Source organism: Gossypium hirsutum, chromosome A08 (genome assembly GCF_007990345.1).
Source record: "Gossypium hirsutum isolate 1008001.06 chromosome A08, Gossypium_hirsutum_v2.1, whole genome shotgun sequence".
NCBI lineage: Eukaryota > Viridiplantae > Streptophyta > Magnoliopsida > Malvales > Malvaceae > Gossypium > Gossypium hirsutum.
Window position 1 is genome coordinate 737,317 of NC_053431.1, and position 17,262 is coordinate 754,578.

A 17,262-nucleotide genomic window follows, 5' to 3' on the forward strand; every position below is an offset into this window, starting at 1 on the left:
TAAGAAGAAACACACTGTAAATATTATCATCTTATTGGAAAAGAGACCATAGCAAGTCAAATTAGACATACTTTTGTTTGTCAAACATGTAATAATTAAGTGGTCAGTAATCGAGCCTTGAGGAAGCTCAATCCTGGGTCAATTTCTTCTAATTTAGGTTATAATTTATAAATATTAAAAAAATCATCATGCATGATTTTTTTGGTATAATAATAAATTTAGTCCTCAATGTTTATATTTTATCAATTCAGTTCTTATTATTTTTTAGAACTAAATTTAGCCATTAACTTTTCAAAAAGAGTCAAATTGCTTCTTTTTTTTATTTTTAAACAGAAATGTTGGCTAAAATATCACTTTTTTAATGATATTGGCGTGGGAACTTATGTGACAGTCTACATGTACTTCGAGTTGATATGACATTATTTGTCTTATATATCATATCAACAAATATTTTTAAAATTATAAAAAATATTCAAATAAATAAATAAACTCAAAACTCCAAAAAAAATAGTTTATAAAAATTTAAAAAAATTAGTATGAAATACACGTGAATTATCATACATGCTATCATATTTAATTTTTTAACATTTAGTCGGTATTTTCATTAAAAAAAATTCGACTATTTTTTAAAAGGTTGAGGGCCAAATATAACTAAAAAAAATAAAGGCCAAATTAACAACATATATAAATATTAAAGACTAAATTTAACATTTTTTCAAAAAAAAATTATGGCGCGAAACAAACTTGAATCTAACCATTTTTTATGCCATCAATCAAGAGCCAACATATCTAATTTTTGGAAGGTTGGTTTCTATACTTTCTAAAGGATTTGAGAAAAACATGTGGTTGGGCAAAAATCAATCTCGAGTCAAATTTCAATTTCATTATTCAAAATTTAAAATGAAATTAACGCTTAAGTTATAATGCACACGATGGTGTGTAGAAAATTATAAGTGACACTCTCTTAATTTAGGCATTGACAAGTATATAGCATAGGTTCCATCATGATGAGATGAAGACGAGTTAAATGAGGTCTCATGTACTAGACATGTAAAGAAGGATCCAATATAAAGGAGCTCCATAACCTCAGCAAAATATTGCCCTTAGCGAGGCCTTGGTGTTCGCCGTTACTGTGCGATGAGATTGTAACTATAAAATCTATAAGACTATACAATCATATATATTAAATTTAAATAAAAATAACGATAAATTTATTAAATTAAAACGGATATCGATAATCTCGACCCAAATCCAATCTGATTCAGCTGTGACTTACAGGTTTAGTTTATCCTCCATATTGGTGAAGAAAGATAATCTGCTCCCATTCCTATGAATTTTTGAGTAAAAAAAGAAGAGAGAGGTAAATGAAATAGTTTTATGCAAAACCTCTTTTTGAAAGCTGTCAACAACTGAAAACAGTGGAATCACCTAATCACCGTACCTAACATAATTGAGTTGGATTTATTATCATCAGAATTTCTCGGGCGAAGTATGAAAATTGTTTCGGGGACGAGGGATTGAATCATAATTTTCTTAAGGGTACCATTATATTACTTTGTAATTACATAAATTTAATTTTGAAGAGATTAAATATAAACTCGTGTCGACTTTTAAGGATATTCAGCATATACACATCGATGAAGATCAAGATTTTAGAATTGAATTGGTGGTTAAATCAATCAAGTTATTGGTTCATTGATCTGACCGGACAATTTCTCTAATTCGATTAAATAAATTATTAAAAATAAAAAATATATATTAAAAATCCGATTCAATCGTAACAATCGCTCGGTTCAATCGATTTTTTACCTAATTCAACTGGTTTATACTGGTTCCCAAGTTAATCAATTCAGTGTCCTCCTCTAATCCTCTAAACTAGTATCTTAATTGATTCTCAATCCACCCATCCAATCCAGTTTAGTTTAAACAATCTTGATCAAAATAGATTAGCGTTAATGTCTATCTAAAGTTCAATTTTTTTTATTATATCATTTAAAATTTTGATCATTTCAAAACTATGATATAAGTTTAAATTATTTTAAGTTATTTTTTGAACAAATCATCAAACTTGAGACTTAAAAAGACAGGATTCTATTAATATCAAAGCTCAAGTGTACAAAGGATTAATGGTTTCTATCAATAACATGAAAAAGAAAAAAAAAAAGAAAACTCAACTCTTAACACTAACAAGTGAAATTCTATAGTTAGATGCACAAAGAAGATCAAAGAGAAAAAAAGATACATATGATGGTTCAGTTTCAAGCATTAAACCATCAAGCAAAGGGATATATATATACCAGTGCAGTCCCCTATTCTAAGTTTTTAACACCATTAGTTAGTATTTGCATTATGAACCAGCAGGATCTTCACTTGTTGGAGCTTGATTTACTTGATCGGAAGATTTGGTACCCGAGTTTACTTGATTCGATAGAATAGAATCCATTTGATCTATTATACCGGGGGACGGGTTTTCCGTCTTATCTGTTGTTGGCTCAACAGTATCTGTTTGGCAGGTTGCAGGGTTGGAGTCCATCGGGTCAATCTCTGGTTGAGATACGGTCAGTGGAGATGGGTCTCTTTGGTCTAAGTTATTTTCGATACTTGCATATTCGGAGAGGAGATCCATGAACTCGTTAAGTAATCGTTGGACTTTCCTATTCGATGCCATTGCTGGAAGAATGTCTTCTCTTAAAAGTTTGTGCTTTTTCATTCCCTGCAAAGATTTTAGAAAGGTTACGGGAAGTATCCCGAGGTTCCAGGAAAGGATATTTTATTGGAGTCATGTGATAAAAGGATGTACTGAAAATCAATGGATGGTATATATAAGAGTCAGGATGAAAGACTTACGAGCACATATGCATCCCAAGCAGGGTTCTTGGAATCGGAAGCCATTCCGGTTGGTGGACCAAGAAAACTTTCGCAGACTTCTCGTAATCGAGACTCATCCGCTTCTCTACAAACAAAAGAGCATGTATAATTTGTCAACAACTAATTTTTATGCTACCGTTACAATAACCAAAGAGAACGTTATTCTGCAGAAATACATAACGATGCACCTACTACAAGTTTTGCATAATGAATTGTAACGAAAAGAGCATATAAGCCAATACCAAGGAAGGTACATGAGTTTTGCAGGGGGAAAAAGCCAACCTTGCAAGGAAGCGTATGTAGGAAAGAAGGCTCTGGCGGTATTCGTTTGGGGATTTCAGAGCCAAAGACGAAGCCAATTGAGCTTCTAAATGAGCACGCGTTTGTACTCCATCATCGGTTACCCTGTTGCAACACATAATCATGGGTGAAATTCTACAACCAAAACAGTTAAAAAGTTCTTTAATTAAAAACCGGGAATTATTATTTCTTAAGCATTCACGCCACGGAGATAAGTTGTCAAACATTGACTTGGCACCAAATCTGGTATTGCTTTAGGATTATAGGGCAAGAGGTCGTTAGCGACAAACCTACTCCAGCCCGGTTTTCTGGCCAAATATTTCCTTACATCCACCTGCAGCGAGGCCAGCTCACCAGTCTGAGTTGAACCCAAATTCCAAGAACTAGCAAAATTTGATGCCGGGAAGCAGTCATCAGCGACCCTCAGCCAACACATTAGACTCGTGTCAAAGAGAAACGCGTGCCGAGTGGCCAAAACAACGAGAGGAAAACCAGATTTCGACAACTTCACTGATATAACTTTGATTGTGCCTGAAAAGTTATAAAAATGTAAGATGTTATGAGTTGTCGACCAAGTACCACTAAGTAACAAATCTACCAAGATCATATGAAGTGCATGTACCTTTTGTAGACGAGTTATGGTCCAAAGTGATTAGAGATGCCAATGAATCACGGAGGAGACAATTCCTATTCAGGAGATCCCATAAATACAAAGATCCTTTCCTCGTCACCAATAATAATTTCCAGCTCTCGTCGCAATCTATAAAGGTTGCAGCAGATCCCATCATCATGGTCGGCAATGCACGTCTTCCACACTTTGTATAAACCTTCAAAAACATAAGCAAAAAATACTTACGGTACATTTGCCAAACAAATTACAAAATCTCATTGAAATGATTTGATAGATATTATATCATAGAAGCAGTAAAAGTACCATGGAGGCCTTTGTACTAAGAGTCGGATTCCATTTTACCCCCGCTACTAAAAAAACGAGCAAATTAATCATTGTACAGTAGATCAAAGAGCAAGCAAGTTCTTAAGTTAAAATTTTCATCTAATTCTACTGGTAAAAACTGGTCCTTGTACGTCAGCATAAGGTAAACATGTGACTTTCAGGTTATTTCATTAGCCACACTAGTTTTTAACAGTACAAATAGTTGGATTTTTAACAAAAATGAGCAGTTTGCTCTTTGATTCAATGTACAGGGACTAATTTGCCTATTTTTTAGTAGAAGGGGCAAAATGCAATCTGATTCCTAGTATAGGACCCTCCATGGTACTTTTACATCATAGAAGCACATGCAAGTGCCAATACAAAACTACAATAACACACGTCCTGGCAAAAAAGAAACATAAATTCTGCCTGGTTAGGATAGAGAGTTTTTTCTTACCTGTAAACACCCATCTTCACATCCGACAGCCCAAAAGTTTGCATTTCCGGCTAAGACCAAAACTTTTCCTGATATACGATCAGACCAAAGTGTTTGACCCCCTCTTGTGCAGATGATTGCTGTTTCTTTAGTCATACATGCATTTCCCGCACCAACAATGTCGGTCACAGCATGTTCCTTGGGGCACGCTTCCAAGCAAACCGGAGTCAAATCATTCCCTTCTTTTTCGTCAAATACCCTAATCGAGAGAGATTTGGTAGAGCCGGTGGTGGAACCTGATGGTTTCAAGCTTCCAGACTGTTCTACATTGATACTATGATCTTGGCCAGCAGAAACTTTTTCAATAACCAGACTGTCAGTAATAGTAGCCCGAGCAGTAACCCCTGAGCACTCCTTTAAGTCAAAATTTTTGCCAACAGTTCCCCTGCTAGTAGCTTCTCTCAAACCACCATCAGCAGGAACTATGCCGTTATCATTTTTTCGGGGATCAGATGATGCAACAGGGAAATCTAATGCTTGAGACTGAGCACCGCCGCTAATATTCTCCTGCTGAGTAGGAACGCCGACGGCTTCGGGAATGATTCTCTTTCTACCATCAGCACGTCTGTATTCTCTTTGTTTTACAGGGCTAGTAACCCGAGCAGACGTCACCGGTTTATTTAATCCATCACTAGCGGAAAGCCCACTCTTCTTTCCATCATTGTTTGGTGGCTTGGAACTTTTGTTTGTTACCCCCAAGTCAAGAGATGATTTTACAGGTATCTGATTCTGCTGAACATCCAAAGCTACTTTCTTACTAGTGGTTTGCTTGGCTGAAGCAGCTTCGAGCAATAACTGTGCCGGACTCTCTGCCAAATTTGCCTGTCGACCTCTTACATCACCATAACGACTCCTCTTTAACTCATCAAGTTCGGCATCACTTAACCTGTGGCCCAGTTCTTTCACTTCGAAATGGAAAGTAGCCACAGTTCCATCCAATGAACAAGCAAAGAGAGAATAGCCATCGGGGCTCCTGTTTATGGAAAGAGATCACTATTAACGGATAAAGATAAAATGACATACGGAGAAATATCTACCAACTTGTAGTTCAATGATGAAAAAAAAAAATCTTCCACTAAAACGAAAATCTTTACCATGATAAATCCACAACACTTTGACCAAAGAAATGCTTGGCAACAAAGAGTGGGCGAGGACTTGCAGTTGTCCATACAGTTATAGTGCGGTCCTGACTCCCAATTGCAATTACATTATATGGCTGTGATTCTTTCCCGCCAACCTTAGCAGCTCCGTTCACCCAGCCAACAGGAGTGGCTTTCGCTTCCTGCGAATTGGCTGAATTTCTTTTGAACATTGAGTGATTAAACTTCACTACGATAACCGGTGCATTGTGGCCTAAGAAGTCAAACGTTGCAGCCCATTCCCCTCTCTCAAGAACAGGTGCGGAATGCCTTGGCTTTTGGTAACCATGAGTGGTAGTTATGAAATGACCACAAGGTGACCATCCAAGCCGCCTGAAAAATGTAGATCCCAGCTGAAAAGAACATGTCTCAGTCAGAAAAGGAAACAGAATGTTTTAAGACAACAAAATTATATCGATACAAAAAAACGTACTGATTTTGCCCAGTGGCCCTCTGTTCTATGGGCAAGACTCCAGTCACTTGTTCGCCATATAATAACGGTCTTGTCATCAGATTGGCTCGCTATGAAGGACCCAATGGGATCCCAGGCAACTCCTTTAACCAGACTAGAATGACCCCTAAGCACAGCCGTGCAGATACCGTTACTCATATTCCATACATGGATAGTGTTGTCCAAACTCCCACTAGCCAACATCGAGTCATCAGGCGACCAATTAAGATCTACCTACTTCAAGCTCAATATAAAAGAAATTTACCAGTTAGACAATATCCCGTTCTTATCAGACACCGCTACATTAAACTAAAGGACATGCAAAGACCGAATTTCAATGTAAAACAACATGCTTTTTCAAGAATGAAAAAAGTGGATTACTGGTAAAGGTACCATAGGGTCCCTCGAACTAGGAGTCAAATTGCATTTTACCCCTTTTACTCAAAAAATTGAGCATATTAGTCCCTGTATGTTGAATTAAAAAGCAAACTGGTATTTTCTATTAACAATTTCATCCATTTCTATTAAAGAGCAAACTGTTTTTAACAATAGAAATGGATAAAATTTTTAACAAGAGAACCAGTTTGCTCTTTGATCTACATACAGGGACTAATTTGCTCATTTTTTAAGTAGTTTAGGCAAAAATGCAATCCAACTCCTAGTACAAGGGCTTTCATGGTACTTTTACCATCGATCAACACGAACCACAGCACAATAATCTTGTCGATCTCTATATCCTATACATCCCAACACAGAAAACAATATCATTACCACATCCGCAGTGTGTCCCCTCAACGTCATCGCAACTTTCCAGTTCTCAACATCCGGGGGCTCCCCACTACCGAACTCGGTCGTCCCGGAACCAGGCTTTCTCTCATGAATTAGAATCGCTTGATCATCAGACCCCGACGCAACGAACCGACCGTGCTTAGCCCACCTAACGCAGTTCACCGACCCGAAATGATCACGCAAAGTTGCAAGAAGCCTCAATGTAGATTCATCCTTTCCCAAATTCCTGCCAACAGATTCCATGTTCCATACTCTAACCTATATATACATATCAAATAGAATTACACATATCAAATTACATATCCACTATCAGAAGATGCTATTCATCAATCTATGGCCATATAACATTGTAAAATGCTATGCGTAGGAAAAATTTGCAACTTTGGTCACTTACAGCAGTAAAAAACTAAACCAAGAGCCAAAAGAGAATATATATATACACATATTAAATTACATATCAACTTACAAGAGCTGTTGCTCATGAACAAAATTAAATAATCTATGGACATATAACATTGTAAAATGCTATGCATAGGAATAATTTGCAACTGTGGTTACTTACAGCAGTAACTAAACTAAAGCCAAAAGATATATATATATATAAAGATTTAAGAAGGGAAATTTTACCTTATGGTCACCTCCACCAGTAGCAAACCTAAGACCACCAGGTTGAATATCAATGGAGAAAATCTGCATTCCTTCATGCCTAACCCAACTTGGTTTCTCAGCAATCATTTTTTTTACCCTCTTTCTTTTGCTACTTCACAGTACTCTTTTCAATTTCCACTCTCTTTTTTTCACTATGGTTGATGAAAACTAGAACAAATGGTAGTAAAGTTCATAGCATTTTCTTTTTCAAAAAAAAAAACCCACAACTCAAAATTAAAGCCTTAAAGTTCCTTAGTACCTAAAACCCAATTCATATAAAGAAAACCCGAGAAAATAAAAAGGAAACTTTACCTTGTTTTATGAAAAAAAATGACCCAGATGGGGAAATGTTGAATTTTAGGGTTTTTGAAGTGCTTAGAAGTAAAGAAGAAGCAAAAGTTCGAAGTGTAGTGAAAAAAAAAACCAGAGATTTAAAAAAATAGAAATAAAAGTTTTTTTTTACCAAAGCTTAATTTGCTAATTAAGGTAGGGTTTATTTTCTTTTTTGGTAAGAAGAAAAGCCCTAATTTTCGATAACAAAAAAGAAAAAAAAACTAAGTAGAGATCTTTAAAGGAAAAAAAAAAAGGGGGGGGGATAATATTTGGTCCTTTAAAGGTCAAAAATCTTTCCTACAAGATTTGTGAGAAAAAAGGGTTCTCTTAGATTTGGATTTTGGAGACTGAAAAAAACAAAAGAGAGAGTGTTTTAAAAAGATTTTATTTAAAGAATTAAATAGATTTTATTTATTTTAATATACATTGTTTGTCTCAAAACAGAATATAAAAAGTTAGTTATGTTTACCTCTTACCTTTTTTTTATAATTTAAAAAATTTTGAATCTTTAATATTTTTCTTTAGTTTCAAAAATTATAATGCTAAATTATACTAATAATCATTCAACTATTAATAAATTTCATTTTTAGTCATTCAACTATAAAAAAATTATAAAATGATCATTCAACTATTCAATATTATCTTTTTTTGTCACTGAACAATTCACAGTGACAATTTTTAAAATTGACATAATAACAATATTAATCATCAACATTTATAAATAATATCAATTTAGTCTTGATTCTAAAAAGATTTAACTCTTAACATTTACACATTGTATAATTTAATCTATTTTTACAATTTTGTTTTTCTTTGTAGCATTTAAAGTTATTTTTAAAAGAATGAGTATGATAATAATTATCTTGAATTTTTTAGTATTTCTATTTTTTTTCAGATTTTCAATCAAATTTAACTAATATATTTCTTCTTTTTATTTTTTTAAGTAGAATGATAAAATAATTTAATAATTTAATGAGTTTACCTAAATATTTTATGCAAATAAATAATTCAATACATAAAAATATAATACAAACATAATTAAATATATTAAAATTTATATAAATAAATTATTGATTAAAATTGGCCATTGAATCAGACTTAGATTTCATTACTTTAGCTTAATTACTACTTTCAAAATTATATAAATATTTTATATACTATATTAATAAATTTAAATAAAAATAACAAATTGCAATTAAATTATCTTTTAAATAGTAAATTTATAAGTTAGTATAATAAAATTATATTTTTATCTTTCTAGAAATTTATAATTTAATTCTAATCCTCTCAAAATTTTATAATTCTAAAATTGCCAGACTTTCCCTTCCAAAAATGGAAAACACCCGCCAACAAAGTTTCCCTTCCTTGGCTGAAAAATAAAACATTTCATTTAAAAAATCCGAATATTATACAAAAAGTAATGCAATAATCCCTGAACTTATCAACGATTTCCATTTCAGTCCATAAACTTTTTTTGAGTCCCCATTACTCCCAGAACTTGACAATTTTTTTAAGTGCCATTAAAGCATGATAATGTAACACTGATATTATACAAAAGTATCCCTGAAAAGTTTAAAATTTTAAATAAAATTTAAAAAATAAAAAAAATTCTTTTTTAAAAAAAGTTAAGTGATGAGTACTGAAGACAATGCCAGTCATCACTCTTTAAAAAAATCCAAATTCATGGGAAACTTAGATTGGATGAAAAAAAGTTCAGGATCAGGGTGAGAAAAACTGCCAAATTCAGGGACTAAGCAAGAAGGAAGAAGAGGGTCTTATTTAAACCAAGAAAAAAAAATCAATTCAATGAAACGTAATCTGTTCATCCTATATGAATACAGCCTGGTGAAGTTAAAAGAATAGAGACAATTTCCAGTGATGACCCCAGCAGTTAAATAAATAAAATTACAAATCACAGTGAATGCACTCACAACTGTGTAGGTCAATGTCACAGTTGCATACAAATCCATCAACCTTCCTCTCCAAACTCTTTTGTAAATCTCTCATGGACCTCGAGATCGCCTTTGCTCACTGTCGGCCTCTGTCTTGCAAGCACCTTGTCGAAATCTGATCTCGAAATAGGTGGTGGAAGAATCTGCATAGACATTTAATCAACGGGGAAAAAAAAAACTTCAATCATTTAAAATGTCACAAATGACCAAATTTGTTTTTCATATTTGTTAATCACAAGTGACTTCGTACCTGTGCTGCGTGTCCTTTGGCTGCCAATTCCTGCATGGTAATTTGGACAGCAGACGGTTGCCTAGGTCCACAAGGCATCCACATATCCTCAGGTGTCTTGTAGAAAAACATGGCATCCTGGGTTTTACGAACGGGTTCGAAAAGAACATCCTTAACCTGCCACAATATAAAGTAAAATATGCACAACAATGAGCTACTAAGGTAATGGCCCTTCATAGTAAGACTCGCTGACAAGACGGAATTTGGAGAACGGATTTTTTCACTTACACAAACTGATATGTCTGAACCTGAAAACCCCTCTGTTCGGCGAGCTAAGTTCTCAAAATCACTTTCGGTCAAGTTATGAGGAGTATCACCTAAATGCACCTGTTGTAAATTTATTTAGCCAAACAACACATCCGTGTGAAAACAACAAAAGTGATCAAAGACTAAACGACGAACTTTTTATCTCAATGATTTGAAGGACAAATATAGGGAAAAGGTTGAGTACTTTGAACATATGTTGTCGAGCCTTCAAATCTGGGAGAGGAATGTAAATACGCTTATCAAAACGCCGGCGAATAGCCTATAGGGACAATTGATTAGCAACAGAAACCTATGCCTGCTGAATCGAGATGCATATATGAAGATTATATGGGTAAACTACACACCATGTCAACAAAATACTAGTAAGTTTACGTTTTGGTCATTCAACTTTAAAAAATTACAAAATGGTCAGTAAATTATTCGAAAGTTTTATTCAAGTCACTAGGCTTTTTTTTTTTTTATGTTCAACTAGCAAGCTCCTAGTGACGATTCGACGATCAGTATGGTGGATTAGTACCTATCGATAACAAAAAGAAAGCCATTACAACAATAATTTTAACAACTCGGTTACTTAAATGAGAACTTTCGAATAATTCAGTGGTCATTTTGTAACTTATGGAAGTTGAGTGACCAAAACATACATTTACTAATAGTTTAGTGACCTTAGGTATGGTTTTACCCAAATTATATTTTAATGTTCTTCTTTACCTGATCGAGTGCATAGGGAGTATTCGTTGCCGCAAGCACTAAGACTTTCTGATCAGTATGTCCGACACCCTAAAGCATAAAACCACAAGGTGAAAAGTTCATTCCCTAAGCTAGAAATCTACGAAGGAGTCATATATCTATTTTTCAATCTAGCACAGACCAAAATAGGGTACGAGCACCGTCATGTAATACCTGCATCTGCACGAGAAGTTCGGTTTTGATACGTCTAGATGCTTCACTCTCATTGCCCTCACCACGTTGACCACACAAGGAATCTATTTCATCAATGAATATGATGGATGGAGCACTATCACGAGCCATCTGAAAAAGGTTTGAAACCAGCTTTTCACTTTCCCCCATCCACTTCGACACAAGGTCAGATGAAGAAATACTAGCAGAAAAAGAAGCGGAAAAGGGATTAAATCTTAAATGAGAAACAAGCAAAAACCTTAATACAGGCACGTAAATGGAGCAAAGCTGTATAGATGATTAATGACCGCAAAAATGTTAGAAAAGATAACCAAACATGTGCCAGAAAGTCAAACTTATAATTTTTATATATAAGCCTAGGAAACAAATTTTCATGTCTTTACCGGCAAAGAGGTCATATAAGTGACAAACAATATATTACCTAAAGAACGTAGAGTCTGCTTCAGTTGCAACAGCCTTGGCCAAGTATGACTTCCCAGTCCCCGGTGGTCCGTACAACAGAAAAGCTCTCCATGGCCTTCTCTTTCCTAAAAGAGAACGAATTGGAAAACTTTAACAAAATTAATCCAATTATATCCCTGAATATGTAATGTTGCAATGACAATGACTAGAACTGCGAAAAAAGCAGCTAAAAGGAGAGTACATATTTGGTTCTATGTACAGTTCAGTTAGATTGTTTCTGCATCACAACTCCGTAATACAGTTCAAACAAACACGAAACCATAGTAGTTCAATCATACGAACTAAAATCATAGCAAGGCCAATAAGATACCCAAAGATATCAATACTAAAAAATGTAAATAATATATGGGCTGGTTGAAGACCGAGCCTCCACTAATCCCCTACATTACTTTGATTAACTCCATAAGAGCAAAATTTTCAGATAGGTAGCAAATGAATTTGAGTATATGTTTTGCCTTTTTTTTTTAAGTTACAAACCATTTTATTTTTGTGATTAAAATGGCAATGTTGTTCAAAGGAGGTAGAATCTGTGATAGCTAAAAGGCTTCTAGCAATAAAAAGTGACACTAAAAGAGACAGCAAGCAAATGTTAGGAAGGCTATGTCATATAGGTCGTTTGCCACATTATGTGTTGCAAGAAGCTATAAAACCCATACGACCTTAAAATGCAAAAACGTAACCATAAAACCATACAATTCCTCCATATTTTTAAGTTTTAACAATCAATAATCACTCCATTTTATTAATCCACTAGCAAATACTAAAATCCAGCTAAAACAACCAGTTTTAAGCTATAAACCCATAAATTTCCTCCATAATTTAATCAACAATTACCCCATTTCATTATCCACTAGCAAAAACTAAAAGCCGCCAATTTTAAGCTGTAAACCCATAAATTTCTTCCATTGTTTAACAATCAACAATCACCCCATTTCATTAATCCACTAGAAAATACTAAAATCCAGCTAAAACCACCAATTTTAAGCTGTAAACCCATAAATTTCCTCCATTGTTTAACAATTACCAATAACCCCATTTCATTAATCCACTAGCAATTACTAAAATCCAGCTGAAACCAACAATTTTTAAGCTGTAAACCCACAAATTTCCTACATAGTTTAACCATCAACAATAACCCCATTTCATTAACCCATTATCAATTACTAAAATCCAGCTAAAACCACCGATTTTAAGCTGTAAACTCATAAAATTCCTCCATGGTTTAACAATCAATGATCACCCCATTTCATTGATCCACTAGCAATTACTAAAATCCAGCAAAACTCACCAATTTTAAGCTGTAAACCCATAAAATTCCTACATAGTTTAACAATCAACAATAACCCCATTTCACTAATCCACTATCAATTACCAAAATCCAGCTTAAGTCATCAATTTTAAGCTGTAAACCCAAAATTATCCTAAAAAAAAGGCAATAAAAATAAAAGAGCCTAACCAGTAAAAAACTGAGGAAACTTGACAGGCAAAATAACAGCTTCTTGCAAAGCCTGTTTAGCACTTTCTAACCCAGCCACATCATTCCACTTAACATTAGGTTTTTCCCTAATAATAGCCGAATTAAGCCCAGATCTCAACTTAGCCTGGTCCGGATCCTCCCCTCCATCACCGCCTTCACCTCCGCCACCACCGTTCTTGGGCTTACTTTTCGGACGCGTAGCACCAGCAGCATCCCCATTAGAAGCCGGTCCTGGCCCACCTTCATCAAGAACGGCACGGATCTCCTCAGCGCGACGCAAATACTCGGTGAATCTCTGGGTAATCGCTTCCCTGATCTTAGGGTTCTTCTCGTATTTCAGATGGGTCTTGAAATACTCGAGGGCGTTCATGTATAAAGGGTAAGCTTTACTGTAATTCCCTTCATTGTCTTCATGTACAGCTTGCTTCACGTACTCTATCGCTTGTTCTTTGAAATTGCTATACATTTCTCTATCTTCTTTTCTGGCTGTTTTAATTTTTTTCAGTGGAATTGCATCCCCAGTGAAAATTTTAAACTTTTTCTTAGTTTCCAAACAGGATTATAGAAAACTAGAGATTTGGAGGGTGGGATCAAAGGCCAGAAATAGATGAAAATGAAAAAAAAGACCGGTTTTTTGAATGTCAAATAACTCTTAAAGGCAAAAGCGTGTGGAATATTAATTACTTAACATTCAACAAGCTTTACCTTATGGCCAAAGGAAAGTTCAAAATTCTGCCTTTTTATATAGCTCTTATTAGCTATTCATAGGCCAGGTTGGGTCGGGCATTGGCCCGATTCAAAATATCTTCAGGCTTTTTTGGCCCGGTTCGACCGGCCCAAAAGCCCATTTCACAGTTCAACATAAAAATAAAAAGGGTAAATTCCAAGATTAGTCACCCATTTATTAGGGTTTGTTTGGTTGGGTGTAATGGCTAATCCATTACACCCCGAATCGGTGGCCCCACTGAATACAGCGTTTGGTTCGCTGTATTGCCGTAATACAGGCTTATTACGTTGCGGACGGATTCGGCATTTTCTCTGCTTCAGCGCCGATTTCTAATCCCTTCCAAAAATAAAGATTAGCTATTACGTCTCTGTTTTGATTTTCTTTTTCAATTTTTGCCCTCAGCTTCATCTTCTGCTTCTGTAACTTTCTTTCCAACCATCTCTACGTTTCCCTTTTTTTCCATTGATTGCAGAGGAGACCTAGATATTTAAGGTAATTTTTATTTTTTCCTCATTCTCCTTATTGCGTTCTTCATCTTCTTCTCCTTCTTCATCCAGGTAACTTTCCTCCTTCTACTTCTTCCGTTCTTCATCTTTTATTTCCAATTTTCCTTAGCTTTGTCCGTCGCATATCTTCTCTTCTCAAGGCTGCTGTTTTGTTTCGCTCAAATCTATGGCTACTTTCACCTCTTTCTCTCTTTTCAATACTCTTTTATCTGTTTATATTTTGTTAATGTTAAGGATAGAGTGATAAAGTATTGATTCTGGGTATTTGATTTGGACAGTAATTATGCAACGACTGGAAAGATTGTTGCAATTGTGAGAGCCTCACCACGACTCTCTTCTTCTCTCACCTCCATCAATTTTCTAACACCAAATCACTCACGCATGTATTTTTCTTTTCTTTTTATTTGGTTGGGAAGTTCTCTTATTTCGGCATTCAATTGATGAATCTTCTTTTTCCTTTTTCATGTCGGTTTCCTTTGTTGATAGATAGTTCGAAACCATCTGTTAATGCTAATTATGGTGTTGTTATCTAGAATTTATTAGAGAAATAAGAAAATTTAAGTGAAAGAAAAATTAAACATGGGGTGGTCAGTAATATTCCTTGTGTTTCGATATGTAAATAAGTTGAATCAAATTATTATGGCTTGATCACCAAGTTTGTAAATAAGCATGCAGGGATGGAAATGGCTCAACTCATATGTGGAGGTTGTCGAACATTTCTAATGTATACATGTGGAGCAACAAGTATAAAAATGTTGCACCAGGTACAATTTAATGATTTTGTGCATGTGATATAAATTTGTGGTTGTAATGTTTGGAATTGCAGAAATGATTCTGTTAAAGAAGAATGGAAAATTATTTTTGTGCTTTTAAGAAAATATAATGCTTGTGGGTTGAAGATCTGTTTCTTCAATTTGTTTCTGTACTGTAAACGAGTTTAAGGAATCTTATTCATTTTTCTTTTCTAAAAAAGGGGGAATGCGATTCCATTTCCTGATTAGTGCTTCTTTGTGCTGTATTTGGTTTTCCAGCGTTACAATGTGTCGAGCATGAATGTCTTTTATTAGCTTTATATTCTTTGTTTCTATTGTCATTGTCATCTTCGTTTGGTAGTCTTCTGAGCTACTTTAGTTCAAGATATCACTGGTGGATAATGGCTGTTCTAATCAAATTTGAGAGTGAGTATAAACCATATAGTATTTTCTGTTTTGTTTCTTCATTCATCTCATACCATTGGTTTTCCAGGTTGCCTTGCAATACGATTAATAGGTTACCTTATGTTTTGTCAGTTTTTTCTCTCTTTTTTCACCTTCTGTTCTGGGGACATACCTCTCAAATTTGGTCTTACTGGCCATTCACTTATCAAATATTTAAATTTTATGCAGCCTTTCATGCTGGGGTATAGATTTTCTTACATTGCAATATATTAGACATAAATGGTTTAATGGTATTGATTGCCCTTGGTCAAATAAATATCAGTCAAAAGGCTTTTTCTTTGCTAAGTTTTCTAAATTTAATCGGAAGGATTAGAACTTATTATCCGCTTTTGCCCATCCAATAAATATTTTTTAGAGAACCTTTGTGAGATACTGTATATGCATGAGTATGTTTATAGGGAAAAAGTTAGAACTGTCATTGGCATAATTTATGTTCTTAATGGTAGTGTATGTGATGCGGAATTATGCAATTAGTTTTGAATTTGCTCAACTGTTTAGTTTTTATGTTTGAGCTGCTTCTTACTTCAGCTTTGTTAAGCAGTGTTTCTTGCTGCAACTTATAAGTTCAGGACAAGCTGAAAAATCAACGAGCTTCAGCTCTTCCATGATGAGAATTTTTCAGCGTGGTCTTTTGCGTCAGAGGTGTTATATCATGCCATGAACTTTAGCTTCATTTCTTTTATGCAATAGATATTGAGGGTTCTATATCTCACGATTGGTGTCATGATGTATTTATGTCTATTTCTACAGAGATAAAGAAGCTCCAAGATTAACTGAGAGTGGTTTCCAATTCTTGGTCATAAGAGTAATACTTGTTGTAAATCTGTTCATAAGGAACTCATAAATGCTATGGCATTTACAACAATTTTCATAAGTTGTTCATAAGGATGAGGATGCCAAGGTTCGAAGCTATGGAGAAGGCTGGTAAGGACGACGACAGCTTTCACCAGCATTTGTAATGTTGTTTCTTGAAGATATGTTTTCTTTCTTATCACTCTTATGTTAACTTACAGATGTTAAGAACAAATGGGAAAGTAGCTCATGGGGTAGAAAGTTGATTGTCCAGAAGAGAAGAGCATCTCTCAACGACTTTGATAGGTTCAAGCTTATGTTGGCTAAGATCAAGGTCAGTTTCCGATACACCCCCTATTGTGTCTACCCGTTTTATACCAGAGTTCTTTTCTTGAAAGCACTTCCTCAAAACTTCAATCGAAGCTTGACGAGCTGTAATACGGTTTTGCAGAGGTCTGGAGTCATCAAGCAAGAACTTGCTAAGCTGAAAAAGGAGAATGCATCTTGAATTTGATATTGAATCATGGATTTTTGTTAGTTTTTGTCATCAAACATTCTGCAGGTTGTTCTTTTTTGTAATTTTTTCTTTTATTTACAAATGATTAAAAAGATTAAAGATCAGTTGAGAGATCTTTGTTTGCTATATTACATATTTTATAGTGAGTTTAATAGCAGGATATTGCTTTGCTTGCTGCAA

At 34.7% G+C, this 17,262-nt stretch overlaps 2 protein-coding genes and 1 long non-coding RNA gene across 5 annotated transcripts; 1 reads left to right on the forward strand and 2 right to left on the reverse strand.

The window, feature by feature from the left end:
• Positions 1–2,068: 2,068 nt before the first annotated feature.
• LOC107948083 (protein HIRA) lies at positions 2,069–8,328 on the reverse strand. Of its 2 annotated transcripts, XM_016882555.2 has the most exons (10): positions 7,605–8,328; positions 6,960–7,235; positions 6,171–6,422; positions 5,693–6,090; positions 4,560–5,571; positions 3,791–3,995; positions 3,459–3,699; positions 3,151–3,273; positions 2,848–2,953; positions 2,069–2,713 (listed from the first exon to the last, which is right to left on the reverse strand). In XM_016882555.2, exons 1-10 carry the CDS (start codon positions 7,710–7,712, stop codon positions 2,348–2,350), a joined length of 3,087 nt encoding a protein of 1,028 aa, XP_016738044.2. In that variant the 5' UTR covers positions 7,713–8,328; the 3' UTR covers positions 2,069–2,347. The 2 variants fall into 2 exon arrangements, with proteins under 2 accessions (XP_016738044.2, XP_040931431.1); XM_041075497.1 differs by lacking the exon at positions 7,605–8,328 and having other exon boundaries at positions 6,171–6,425; positions 6,960–7,205.
• Positions 8,329–9,709: 1,381 nt separating this feature from the next.
• LOC107949028 (protein SUPPRESSOR OF K(+) TRANSPORT GROWTH DEFECT 1) lies at positions 9,710–14,033 on the reverse strand. Its single transcript, XM_016883729.2, has 8 exons — positions 13,303–14,033; positions 11,806–11,911; positions 11,367–11,565; positions 11,175–11,243; positions 10,651–10,725; positions 10,428–10,526; positions 10,161–10,316; positions 9,710–10,053 (listed from the first exon to the last, which is right to left on the reverse strand). Exons 1-8 carry the CDS (start codon positions 13,787–13,789, stop codon positions 9,928–9,930), a joined length of 1,317 nt encoding a protein of 438 aa, XP_016739218.1. The 5' UTR covers positions 13,790–14,033; the 3' UTR covers positions 9,710–9,927.
• Positions 14,034–14,771: 738 nt separating this feature from the next.
• Positions 14,772–17,262, forward strand: LOC107948084 (uncharacterized). 2 transcript variants are annotated; one of them, XR_005900013.1, is made up of 5 exons: positions 14,772–15,320; positions 16,315–16,415; positions 16,524–16,697; positions 16,787–16,899; positions 17,017–17,262. It is a non-coding gene; the product is annotated as an uncharacterized lncRNA (long non-coding RNA). The 2 variants fall into 2 exon arrangements; XR_005900012.1 differs by lacking the exon at positions 14,772–15,320 and having other exon boundaries at positions 15,329–16,415.